The 13,177-nt window shown below is 38.7% G+C and overlaps 1 protein-coding gene across 1 annotated transcript in view; it reads right to left on the bottom strand.

The window, feature by feature from the left end:
* Positions 1–13,177, bottom strand: part of tmem8b (transmembrane protein 8B) — a 653,793-nt gene that overhangs the window by 225,264 nt on the left and 415,352 nt on the right. The window contains exon 4 of the mRNA XM_028805536.2: positions 3,969–4,102. Within this exon, the coding sequence (XP_028661369.1) occupies positions 3,969–4,102 (134 nt within the window). The remainder of the gene's footprint in view (positions 1–3,968; positions 4,103–13,177) is intronic.

The raw sequence follows: 13,177 nt of genomic DNA, 5'->3' as shown, positions 1-13,177 counted from the left end.
GGACACGGAGGAGGCAGAGACTGCTGTCCAGATGGAGTTTGCTTGCCTGCAAAGAGCCAATAGCAACTTGGATTTTGCATTCAGACAAGCTCACATCGCAAATGACACTTACTTTCTGGAGCGAGAGGGCACGAATTTTAAAACACCACATTAATTACTTAAGGATGGTTTTTGTATTAGGTGATTTTTGATTGCATGGGTGATGGGTTTATAGAGCAGTTGGTAGTACCAATTGAGCATAGGGAGAAGGTTTTAAAAATTGCTCACAGACACATTTTGGGGGGGGTCACCTCGACATGGAAAAGATGAGGGAACACATTTCGAAATTCTTTTATTGGGTGAATATGGGCCAGGATGTGGAGCAATTTTGTAAGGCCTGTCCCGACTGTCAAATAGTTTCCGTTCACAGACCCGCCAGGGCACCGCTTGTACTGATGCATATGTTAGATGTCCCCTTTCAGAGGGTGGGATTAGATATTGTTGGCCCGCTTTCCAAAAGTAAAAGTAGCTTTCAGTATATGCTCATGTTAGTTGATTAGTCCACAAGATACCCAGAACGGATGCCCGCTCTGTTGCAAAAGCTCTCTCAGAAATGTTCACGTATATTTATATCCCTGTCCCTTTATGTCTTGCATCATGAAGCAGCTATGCAAAAGCTTTGTAATTAAGCAGTTATACTCCATGGTTTATCATCCACAGACGAATGCCCTGACTGAACAATTTAATAAAACCCTAAAACAGATGATTTGATGAGTTGCCCATGAAGACCCAACCTTGTGTGATACGATAGTGCCTTTCCTCCTATTTGTTGTTAGGGAGTCTCCACAGGTGTCTTTCAAGCTAATCTTTGGCCGCCGACCACACTGTGCGCTAGGCATTTTTCGAGAAGAGGGGGCAAGTTTGTCAACTGAGTTGTGTCACTGCAGGAACAGACTTCCCGACTGTCCACTATTACGGTGGAACATCTTCCGTGTGAGCAGGAGGAGCAGAAACGTGATTATGACAAGACAAGTAAGCTTTGTGAGTTTAAGAAGGGGGATCGGGTACTGGTGTTAATTCCGTCGGATCCGCATAAATTTCGGGCTGAGTCATCGAAGAGCATATATCCCTTGTGAATTATAATGTTAGGATTCCAGGCCGGTGGAAGCCCATACAGATTTTGCATATCAACCTGCTGAAGGAGTGGAATGAACCGTGCAAGGTCATGGTCACATCTGCAGCAGTCCCTCAAACAGAAGTCGCTATATGCCAGGATTTAACTGAAACTTAGAAAGCAGAATTGCTATCAGTGATCAAGAGGAACTCCTGATGTCTTTTCGGCTGTGCCTGGCCAGACAACAATTGTGGAACACAAGATTGTAACACCGCTTGGTGTTACCACACAGGTGCTCCCGTATAGACTGCCAGAGGCAACAAGGAAGATGTTTCGTGAAGAAGTTCAGCAGATGCTTCAGTTAGGCGTTATTCGTCTGAGCAAAAGCAAGTGGTGGAGCCCAATTGTGCTTGTCTCAAAGCCCGACGGTTTGGTTCTGTATTGATTTTAGGTATTTGAATAAGATTTCCAGGTTTGATGCATACCCAGTGCCGTGTGTGGATGAGCAGTCAGAGAAGCTCGGGCAGGTCTCATATATTTCCACCCTAGACCTCACGAAGGGATATTGGCAAGTACCCTTGGAGGAGTCCAGCTGCGAGAAGTACCACGTACACCACTCCCGTCGGGCTTTTTGAATTTACAGCGCTCCCTTTTGGTCTCCATGGCACACCGTTGACCTTTCAGTGGATGAAGGACCAGATCCTGCATCCCCATTCTGTGTACGCGGGTGCCTATCTTGACAATGTTGTCATTTTCAGTAATGACTTGGAATCTCATCTTATTTGTCTGTGGGGGGGGTATTTGACAGTTTATGGCTGGCTGGGCATGTCGGAAACCTATTACCTGGGATATTTCATGGGGAAGTGTTTTCTCAAGTCTCAAATGGACAAGGTGGGGGATGTACTTGCATATAAACGTCCCAAAACACAGAGGCAGGTTCATGCCTTCCTCAGGCTCACAAGGTACTATTCCCAACTTTGTGCATTGGGCTGCCCCCCTCACTGACTTGACAAAGGGCAGTGTGGACCACCAAGGGGCCACAAGTGCAGGTGCAACACACCTTTATTTTTCAGATGGGAACAGCTTCCCCCAGCTTCCAACCCTTACAGCACAGTTCTTTCTTCCTTCCTTCCTTCCTGGGTGAAGCTTCTAAGATCCAAACCCGTGGCCGTACAGCGAGCCAGGGCACCTGCTCTCTAGTGTCCCGGGGCAGGTAGTGCCTAGAACATGGTCTCTCCTCCAGTCCTTCCGCTACAGGGGTGTCCTGGTCAGGCAAGGGTTCCAGCCATCCGTCACAGCAGAAAGAATTGTAGTGTTGTCTAGACTGACGCCTGTGAGAGAGCCTTCTCGGACCTAAAAACCACTCTATCATCATCCCTGGTTCTGCACAATCCAGACTTTTAGAAGGAATTTATTCTGCAAATGGATGCAAGTGCTTGCGGTTTAGGAGCAGTGGAAGAACAACCCATCACATTTCTGCAGCAGAAAACTGCTACCCCTGGAGCGTAATTATTTGACTATTGAAAAGGAGTGTTTGGCGATTAAGTGGTCATTGGAGGCCCTCCATTACCACCTCTGGGGAAGGTGGTTTACCCTGGTGACTGACCACACCCCACTTCAGTGGCTGTACAAACAGAAGGATATGAATGCCCAGCTCATTTGGTGGTCTATTAGCTTGCAGGCTTTCGCTTTTGATGTTCACAACCATCCCAGAGCTGCACACACCAATGCTGACGTTCTATCCTGCCTGGCTGAGCCTGGCTTGAACAGTCGCTTTGCTCACACCAGTGTAGACAAAGCAAAGGGGGGATGGGGGACTGTTTTAGGACCCCCCCCCCCCCCCATGTAATGACACACTGAAGTACAACTGCCGCGGCTGTGGAGGACTGCTTGTCCATTGGCATAGCGTCGTGGAAACAACTACGAGCCAATCGAGATCACGCTACATTCACTTGTCGCCGATGGGTGATGCAAGGGACATTATAAATGCAGGGAACAGTATAACTTGGCCACTGACCTGGACCCGTTTGATGTGTCTGTGTATAGGAGAATGGTAGCTCCCTCTGCAATAAATAACCCTGCTGTTCCTGTTTCAAGTTGAATAAAGCTGGTTTTGCTAAGATACTGAGACTCAGCCTTGTGTTTTGGGGTGCAAGACAGTGACTCATGCGTCACAGATATATTACAGTAATAGGAATACGAACTGGAGAGCCACAGTGGCCTTAATGTTTTCCTTCTTTTACTCATTTTTAATATAATTTTAAATAAACATCCAAATGAAATTTTAAACAGAAGAATTCTTATCTCAATATCAGACCAATTTAATGTACATAAGAAGAGGTGAGTTAATTCATTCATTCATTAAGATTCAATTTTCTAACTTGCTGAATTAATTTGTGATATAACAGATCTCTGAGAATGAAACAGGTAATTCAACTTCTTTTTATAATATGCACAACACTAGAGCATTAAACATGAATGTAGTATATTTGAGCAAAAGGTAAGAGAGAAGCAGTTTATGAAGAGGCACTTTAATGCTTAATCTCAGCCATTAAAAGCCTCCAAGCATCTGTTTATCCACTTTAGCAAAATGTAGTTAAGTATCTGATTGTGTGAAAAGCCAAGGTTCAGCACCTCAATATTTACAGCTGCTTGCTTGCTCTGTTTAGCAGTTCCTTTCTTTTTCTTTTCTTTTTTGTATAGAATGACACATTGCTGCTTCCGTTTTGACTTAAGTAAGAGCAATTTGGAAGGATGGTTTGAGTCAGCTGCTTTTCCCCTGAGTTCTTCCTTGGAATGCCACATAATAATGACAGATGCTGTCATTACAGTATATCAGTAACACCAGCAAGAGAGACAAAGAATATATACTTACTTATAGAGTGCTGATCTGTTGTGAACAGGGATCATCTGATCTATCAAATATCCGGGATACAGGACTGGAATACTAATCATTCTCTGCACAATTAATTGAGGCTGAAAGAGGTACTGACATTCTTCATAGAGTCCCTGTAAGAAAAATAAAACAGAATACATTGAGATTATCTGCTATGATTCACTATGTGACCTAATATATTTTTATATCTGTGTAGGTGTGTATTATGGGGCACCACTGAGAAATATATTGGTTCATTTAGATTGATCCATTTATTTGTATATATTTATCGGTTCAGAAACCAGAGTAAATACATTCTAATTAATATATAAGAATGGATGTACTGTATATATCTGAGCAAATGTATTGAAACCAATATATATATATATAAGCTAACACATACTGTATATTCATATACTATGTTACTATGTATTTATTTAATCTAAATGCCATATGTTTATATTTTTTACAAACCCTCAGTAACATACACACACATATTCTGGTTGTATTTGAGCATGTTCTGTTATGGGCTTGACAGATCCAAAGGCTAGTCCGATCAATTACTACATTAACAGAGGATTGGGTATAGATTTTTTCAAAAGCCTTCATAATATCTCATAATAACTAGCAATTATGCTTCGCTCTTGTATTTTCATCAGCCAGACCTGTACCATGGCATTCCCACTAAATCCAATTCAGGATCTCCAGGGTCCAGAGCCTATCCCAAGCAACAGTCACAAGGCCTAAACCAATCCTTGATGAGGTGCTAGCAGACCGCAGGGTTCACTCATATACACAGCCACTTGAGGCCAATTAAGAATTGTCTGGCAACTTAACATATGCGTTTTCAAGATGTGGGAGGCAAAGTAGAGAAACAGCACCCACTAACCAGAAAAAACACTGACAGGTATACTTAAACTATACAAACTTCGCAAAGGTAGTGCCTGAGCAGGGATTTGAATCTGGGTCTCTAGAACTGTGAGGCAGCATAACTAACCAGTTTAATTTGAATCTTCTGAGCTTAGTATAATGATCTTGATTCTTCTGAATTTCATTTCATATTGTAATCTAATTCTATCACTTCATATTTATGTATGCAAACTCCTAATGAACAGTGACATTTTTTAATGATCTTATATTTTACCCTATTATTCTGAATTGTACACCTGTTTGCTTTGCAAAATGCAATGGTGTGCACTGAGAAGAACACTGTATTAAATAAAGATTAATTTCTATGCAATCTAGAAAATGTTAAGAAAAACATTGCAAATTACAGCAAAGGAAAAGCAGGTTTTGAACACTGCAGAATAAGGACTATAAAAAATGTGAATTTTCTTTTTCTAAATATTGAGTAAAACTGGTTGGATGTTATTTATAATCACTGCTTTTGATAATATCTTGGGGTATGCAAAATAATGGGGCTATTAGGAGCATAGTCAACAAAGGTTTAGACAAGTGTTGACTTAAAATTATGTGATAAAATGTAAACATTCTATCAAGGTAAAAGATACATTTGAGATCAGGCATAATGGAAAATAAATTACAATAAGCAAATTAAACTTGAGTACTATACTGTGTGCTGGTGGTTCTTCTTGAAATTTACATCTGAAATCTGTAATGCGCGTTTATCATTTCTTTGTGCCATGAGTTGATTTGAAGAACAATATTAGATACTGTAAATAGTTTAGAGCATAGGATTCCAACCTTTTTTGGGTTAGAGCCCACTTTTTCAAAGAGAGATTTAATAGCACCCCCCCCTTGGGTGAACTGTATATTGAAAAACAAGGACAGATTTTTTTAAATTATTTTATTAGAAGATATTAACAATATTGGTGTATTGCTCAAAGTATGATTAAAAAAATATATCATTGTTACAAAAATGAATATAATATTAGTGAGAAGGCTGAGCTCGGTGTGATGACACAAATTTTTCGATGTTTGGTGCCATTTTTGTCATGAGCAATCTTAAATCACCGCATAACACTATTGACAATCTGTTTCTTTTCTTTGTTAATAGATTGTTGACCATCCTAAATCCTCTTTCGGCTAAATATGATGATAAGAGACTTGTAGATCGTCTAACTCATGTTGCCATTAGGGAAAAGTAGTGCTTCTTCCCAATAAAGAAGCGTATCCGTGAGAATTAAAAGTTTTGTTGTTTGGTGAAAGTGAAATCCACATGCGCGAGTGGCAGAGACGCGAAGTGGATGGCGTGTAGTGCAGGCCAGGGGGTTGGCAAGCAAAGCGAGCAGGGGGCAAAGCCCCCTAGTTTTTAATAAGTAGGTCCACGTAAGTTTTCCTTTGAATGTGGTCTGTAGGTACCACACTGAAATTTTAGGTTTACACTTGCTCTGAAGGAATTCCGAAACAATCTGGTATTGATAAAAAACCTCTCACATACAGTATTTGTAGTATATTCAATGAACCTGTCAAAACATGCATAGATTCGGTCCTCTGCAGGTGCATTAATCTTGTAAGGACTAGCATGATCTGAGAATGCACGACTTGTGCAAACTTGTAAATATAATGTACCAATACCTACTATTTAATACGGTCTTTCTTAATGGACATTTAGAATAATTGGTTGAAACATGTGTTCGATGATTTTTAGTTTTAATTAAACTTTTCAGCGCGCTCTTGTGAGTATTGCCCAAGGGGACAGTGGCTGGTCCTCAATGCCCCCTTAATATGTCTTGGACCAGAAATGCCCCATTAGATTTCTTCAGCCCCCACCGTTGAGAAACCTTAGGTCTAGAGAATGGATGTCTTGCCTGTGGTCAAAGTCACATTCCCAAAGTCGGTTCAGGAAGGAAAGAATACCTTTATTGACATGTATATGAAGGTGCTCAATGTATGGAAAGAGATGATTGATTTACAGATGGTGGTAAAACACTTGACTATTACAGAAGTACATGATTAGTTTAATTTCTCATGGTCTTGCTAGTTACTGATAAACAGGACTCTTGGAGTCAGGATTCTGCTATATAGGCCTACTAGATTATACTGGTTCTGTTATCCATATTTGTCCTAGTGCTAAAACAGCAGCAGGACTGGATCACAGATGAAGAGGCTTTAATTAAAATGCTTTCTAAGAGTGCTTAAACGCTAAAATTAGTAGTTAATAAGGACAGACTTCATTGATAAATCAATACGTAATCAATTTGTGAAAACCATGTTGATCTGTAAAAATCAACTCTCAAACATGATGGAAGTGGCTGATGCTTGTGAGTTTCATTGTAGAGCTTTTATGAATGCTTGTTGAGATGTTTCTAGAGGAAATAATGTCTTAAACATTTTGTAACTCTGGGACATATACAGTAATTATTCTAGGGCATACTTTAAGGTATATAGTTTAAAGGTCAGTGAAGTGTTCTGTACTTGTTACAAAGAAGATATTGATTACTTCTCAGTGTTACGAGCCCTTAGTTCTTACAGTAAATCTGTCACTTTTAGTATAGTGGACAGGAAAATTATTCTACAGTACTTCAGTGTTTTAAAATATGCTTTTACTGTATGTGTTTTGGACTGCCTGTTTTGCTGAAAAAAAATGAAAGACTGTATTTTGAATACATAATGGGAATACAATAGTAACGAGCATATTATTATTGAATTATTACAGTATATTCCAATTAAACTTTCAAACCTTTGTTTACTTCTCTACAAAATAAGTTAGGATCATGTAGTTCCCTTTTGTGATCTCCGCTACCATTTCTCTGATTGTCTGTTCTCTCCGAACAGTTCATCAATTTACTTCATTGTTGCTCTCTGTAGAGACAGCTTGAGGGCAACTGCTATGGGCGTAATCAGTAAAGTCCAAGCTCACATCTTTAAAATGCTTTGCCTATCTGTCTGGCAGGTTTGACACCCATGCATGAATCTTCACATACGCAGTGAAGTGGTGCAAGTGTGACAGTCAGCCACAGTGATTTTCTGTTCTACAAGAGTATCAGTCACCACACATTGTTGAAACAACACTTAATTGTCAGCCATTTGCTCAAACTGAACTATAAACATATAATACACCTAAGGCTGCCAAATAACTTCTAGTGGGGAAGTCAACATGTAGGCCATGCATTTTTCCCCAATGATGTATTAACTATCTATCTGTGAATTTATACTTTTTCATAAATATGTTCATCTACCCATGCTTACATACGTTTCTGAAATTGTTTAAATCACTTTCAAGGTCAAGGGTAGCTAGAGCCTACACTGGCACCATTGGGTTCAAGACAGGAACCAGTCATTACCAGGATGCTGGTCAATCATAGGGCACACTCACACAAACAAATTGTCCACACATTTTTTGAAGTTCTGAACCTGATTAGTCTAATACAACTTCATAAGGACATACTTTTCTCTGGGTCCTCCATTAATAGATTAATTATCCCGTTATTGTCTCATATACAGAAAAAATACTTCACATATGCCAAAGACATAAAGATTACCCTTTTCAGGTAATGCTAAATTGTCTCCATTCTTTGTCGACTGCAATGGACTGATAATGCGCTGTGTCATGAAGTGGCTTTCAACACCCTGCTAGGGACACTTCTGGAAAAAGCCATGTAATAATATCTGGTGTTGGGGTGATTCTATTTCTGCTACTGAAACAGCAGGCCAGAGCTCACTGTCCTTGCACCCTGAGCCTTTATGTGACCTCAGTTATCTAGTTTCTCCAAAACTGAGTCAATTTGATTCCTCAGTTATAAGCAGGGTCCCTTTGGTGTCAGCTAAAAGTTAGAGGGTTTGTTTCCTGGGGGAATATTAGATGGTTGTACATTGTCATCTCATCCTCTGTTGATGATCTTTGTCTCTTGCTCTTCCAGGGCATGGAACACCAACATAGAGTGTAACAACTCTCTATAGGCACCTATAGATTTCTTTCTTATCTGCCATGGAGATCTTGTGCTAGACTTTTAGCTTTCCTGTGCCATCTTGTAAATGCTGTGATCTCCCTCCTGGCAACCTCCACCTAAGTGTTCATTCCCTCACAGTCTATGCATTATAATTCCTAAAATAAGAGAGCCCCTCCACACACAATGCCATGGAAGGTTTGACCTATAAGACTTTGCGTTATGACAAGTGCTTTTCTTATACCACGTCTCTTCCCAAATGATTATACTGTTTGTAAGATTCACTCAAATGGCCTGACCTTTTCAGGAGTATTTCAAAACAAAGGCAATTATATTTCAAATAAGTTGTGGATTTTCAAGCAAAGAGTAAAAAAAAAAATCTACAAATGGGCAGGCTGAAGTATTGATAGGCTTTAAACAAATAATGTCTTGTTCCGCAGCTAATTGAATTAAGCAGTAACACATGCACCCTTGAGTATCTGCTAGTGTTGGCAAAGATTCCTTTTTGACCTACAGTGATGAGAATAAGGAAAACAAATATTGGAAACAAGCTGCTCTAAGACCGGTCCAAATTAAAAATTAAGTTTGTATGTGAGTGCTTTGTTGAATACTAAATTAAGGTAATTTTTAAAAATAGATAGCCTACTGCAGACAATTCCAATGAAATCAGTCTTGCTTGTACTTAAACCCTGCAGTGTCTCAGGTCAGTCTTAAATTATATTAATATAAAATCCCTGTGAATGTCTAAAACTTAAGAATGTTTTCAACAGTGTCATATCAGAAATAGATTTTGAACATTAGATGAAAGCAAATGTATAAATATCTGGTGTATATAAAGCCAAGTGAAAGCCCACAATGACTCAACGTATAATACTAAGACATGTAAACTTCATCATGCAATGTGTACACAGCATTGGGAAAATGTATTAGTTAATGCCTTTGGAAAGAAAAAAAACTGCTTTCTTAATGTTTTGGATACCAAAATTATATTTAGAAATAATGAAAATTTAAATACCATTTAAATTCTCCCTAAAATGTACACTATCACAATGGGAAAGGCACTATATAAATAAAATTCTTCTTATTGTTATTAATGTTTATAACCAGCATTATTTGTGTAATGAAAGGTACATTACAAAAAGTCTACTTCATCTTAGTTATCCAGGATGGAAAGGACAGGGCTATCTGAAGTCAGATTCATCAGGTAATGTGGCTTAATGGTCAAGGTGTTGGACTTGGAAGAAATCATGTATTTACTGAATCTTTAAAATCCACTGTCAGAGTCATGGGTACCCCTGATCCTAGAAGCACTGAGCACAAATTGAGAGGCAGCCCTGAATAAGATGCCATTTCATTGCAGGGTGCATTCACTCATATACACTTGCATCGACTATATAATAAAACACAAATGTTTATGTGTCCAGTCTCTCTGACCAATCTGGTTGGTCAATTTGCATTCATGTGATTGGCCAGTTTGGCTTTGATGACATGACGAAAGAAGTGTGAGTGTGAGACACACAAGGAGGAAAAACGGCATGGAAAGGCCTGTGGAGAGTCATCTTCAAAAACGGCAAATATAAAAGCAGACAGAATACTAGACAGCCAACTCAAAAATAGTCATGGGGTCTGAAAAGCAGGGTTTACGGGAACGTGTTAATGCTGGTTAAGAAATGTTTACACACCGGCAAATACTGAGGAAAGTAACTGAAAGAACACATAGGGCAAGAGATAGCAAATATTTCAACATTATTCTATTACCTGTCTTTGACACATAGCACAGCTAGTTCACTTATAAAAAGGCAATTTAGATTTACCAATTAATCTAATACACATGTGAGAGGAAAACCAGAGTATGTGTAGAAAATATCCCACGTGGACACAAAGGCCATGCAAACTCTACATAATATCCACATTTAATTAACTAGCATAATGCAAGTACCGTTCTCTTTATTAGAAGAACATACTTTTATGTCTGTGAAGAAAGAAACATGCTTATTATAGATGAAGCAATCGTATAATGGTGTTTCAGTTGTATTAATGATTTCCACAGAGATGCATGGGTTTCTTCTCAGATTCCGTACTCCTGAATTACTGGAATGTAACACATATTTGTACAGAACTTACTTTCACAGCCCTCAGACTCCTCTATTAATTTTCATTCTATCTGCTAAACAGCACAGCTCTATTGAGTTGTATATACATACAACTACTGTTGTATGTACTGTACATTCAACAGCTTGGCATCTTGACCAAGATTTTTGGTACCAATATTGTCTTCATATTTTTGAGAAAAGGAATGTGAATAGTCATAGGAGTGGTTATTTCTGAAGTCTTTCAGTTGTAAATTCATTTTCATGTGTTATTTGTATGAAGTCTACCCAATGAAATTCCATGCAACCCCTTTCTACTAGTGTTATCTTTATAATAATGTTTTTCAGGATGTACAGGCTAGCCCATTCAACTTCCAAACATACTTTTAGTACTAGGGTGTTGTACCATGTTAGCCGTTATGAATGTAGAGAAAAGCCAAGCAAAATGACACCTCTTATTGGCTAATTAAAAAGATTACAATATGCAAGCTTTCGAAGCAACTCAGGCCCCTTCTTCAGGATTACATCTTGCCTGAAGAAGGAGCCTGAGTTGCCTCGAAAGCTTGCATATTGTAATCTTTTTAGTTAGCCAATAAAAGGTGTCATTTTGCTTGGCTTTTCTCTACAAACACACTTTTGACATTAAAAGGATGTAAAGATCTGGAGCCCATCCTGGATGCATAGATGTCATTGTATGGACAAACTTCTGGATGAAGTGCTAACACAAGTCAAGGCACTCTCCTCTATACCTCCATGCACATTCACACCAGACCACTTCAAATCTGTCAAATAGCACACAATTCATTGGAATGTAAGGGGGAAATGGACTACAATGAGATAACCTAAATGGATACAATGAAGATGTACAAACCCAACAATGACAGTAGAAATACCTGGATTTGGTCCCAGATCTCTCAGGGTCAGGGTCGGTATGACTATAATTACTACCACCCATGCTCTGATCCAGAAGTAAGGAATTTAAAAAAGAAAATGCTAAAAAGCCATTCTTGCAGGTTTTCTTTAGAGAGCAAAAAAACTTTAAACACCTCGATAAAGAATATGCATTAACATAAAGCAAACAGAAAATTTTGTATATGCTCTTTTTGATTAACACAGCAATGTTGCTATGAAGTGCTTAAATAATTGCTTTTTATGTTTTCTCCCTCTAAAGCTATCATCTTTGCTTTTTTCAAACAATCTTTTTGCACTTGTTTGCATGTATCTGTAACTTTTTTTTTTATAATTTATTCATTTTATACACTTCCTGAAAGCATGTGTGGTGGGGGTTAATGTAAATAATAGCAATGCCGGCTTTCCTCATCTCAGACCTTTCATGTGCCTTTTCTTCTTGAATCAAATAATCATTTCCTTGAAGCTCATCTACTGATTAGGCAGGAAATGCTATCAATAGCTGTATGCGTCTGCAAGATTTCAGCATAAATGCTATAATAGGAGCCTCGTCCAGATTGATTTGAAAGGTTTATGAATTTAGAAACAATCAGATTTCAGTCCAAAGACAAATACAAAAAGTCAGATTTGATTGCTTTTAAGTGTACAGATTCGGCTTCTCAAATTAGGTAGTATCTTCTTACTCCCGCTGGTCTTGGTGATTTAGCAGCTTTGTATCACTTCCACTTTTCTACATGTTGTCCTTGTTTTTGCAGCCTAGTTCTTTAATACTCTTTGAAACCTTTGATAAGCATGCAACATTTTCAGCATTTTTTTCCTTAATATACTTTAGTCTAAAGACAATGTTGCTATAGTTGCAATGTCTTTCTCTTCAAGGATAAGTGTTTTTTTTTCTTATTTTAAGCTATTTCCAGCAAGAACAAAACAATATTAGAAAGTTGTCAGCAGCTACAACCAAGGGTCATGAGGTTTGAGGAGATGTAAGTAATTGTACAAAACAAATATTCATCCATATCCATCCATCCATCCCCTGATTTCCCTTGATCCACTTCCACGGTCATATGCAGCTGGAGACTACTGCAGCAGCACTGCAAGCAAGGCAGGAATCGATTCTGGACAGACAGAAAGTCATTTATTCTTGCACGAGATGCTGTGAGACAATAGTCTTCAGAAGATTGATAGCAAAGCAACATGACTGAATTAACCAGAAAAGCAGTTAACTGCAGTAGTGTACTTCTGGCAAATAAATTGGTTTAAAACAAAAGAAATCCAGCAGCCACAGAAGAGCTAAATGCATTATTCAAGTGTAACCTTGAACATGTAATAAAGTGAACTTCAACAATAAAACAAGTAAAACCAC

Source organism: Erpetoichthys calabaricus, chromosome 7 (assembly GCF_900747795.2).
Source record: "Erpetoichthys calabaricus chromosome 7, fErpCal1.3, whole genome shotgun sequence".
NCBI classification, from domain to species: Eukaryota; Metazoa; Chordata; class Cladistia; order Polypteriformes; family Polypteridae; genus Erpetoichthys; species Erpetoichthys calabaricus.
Note: the sequence above shows the minus strand (reverse complement) of the source record. Positions and strands in the feature narration are given on the sequence as shown.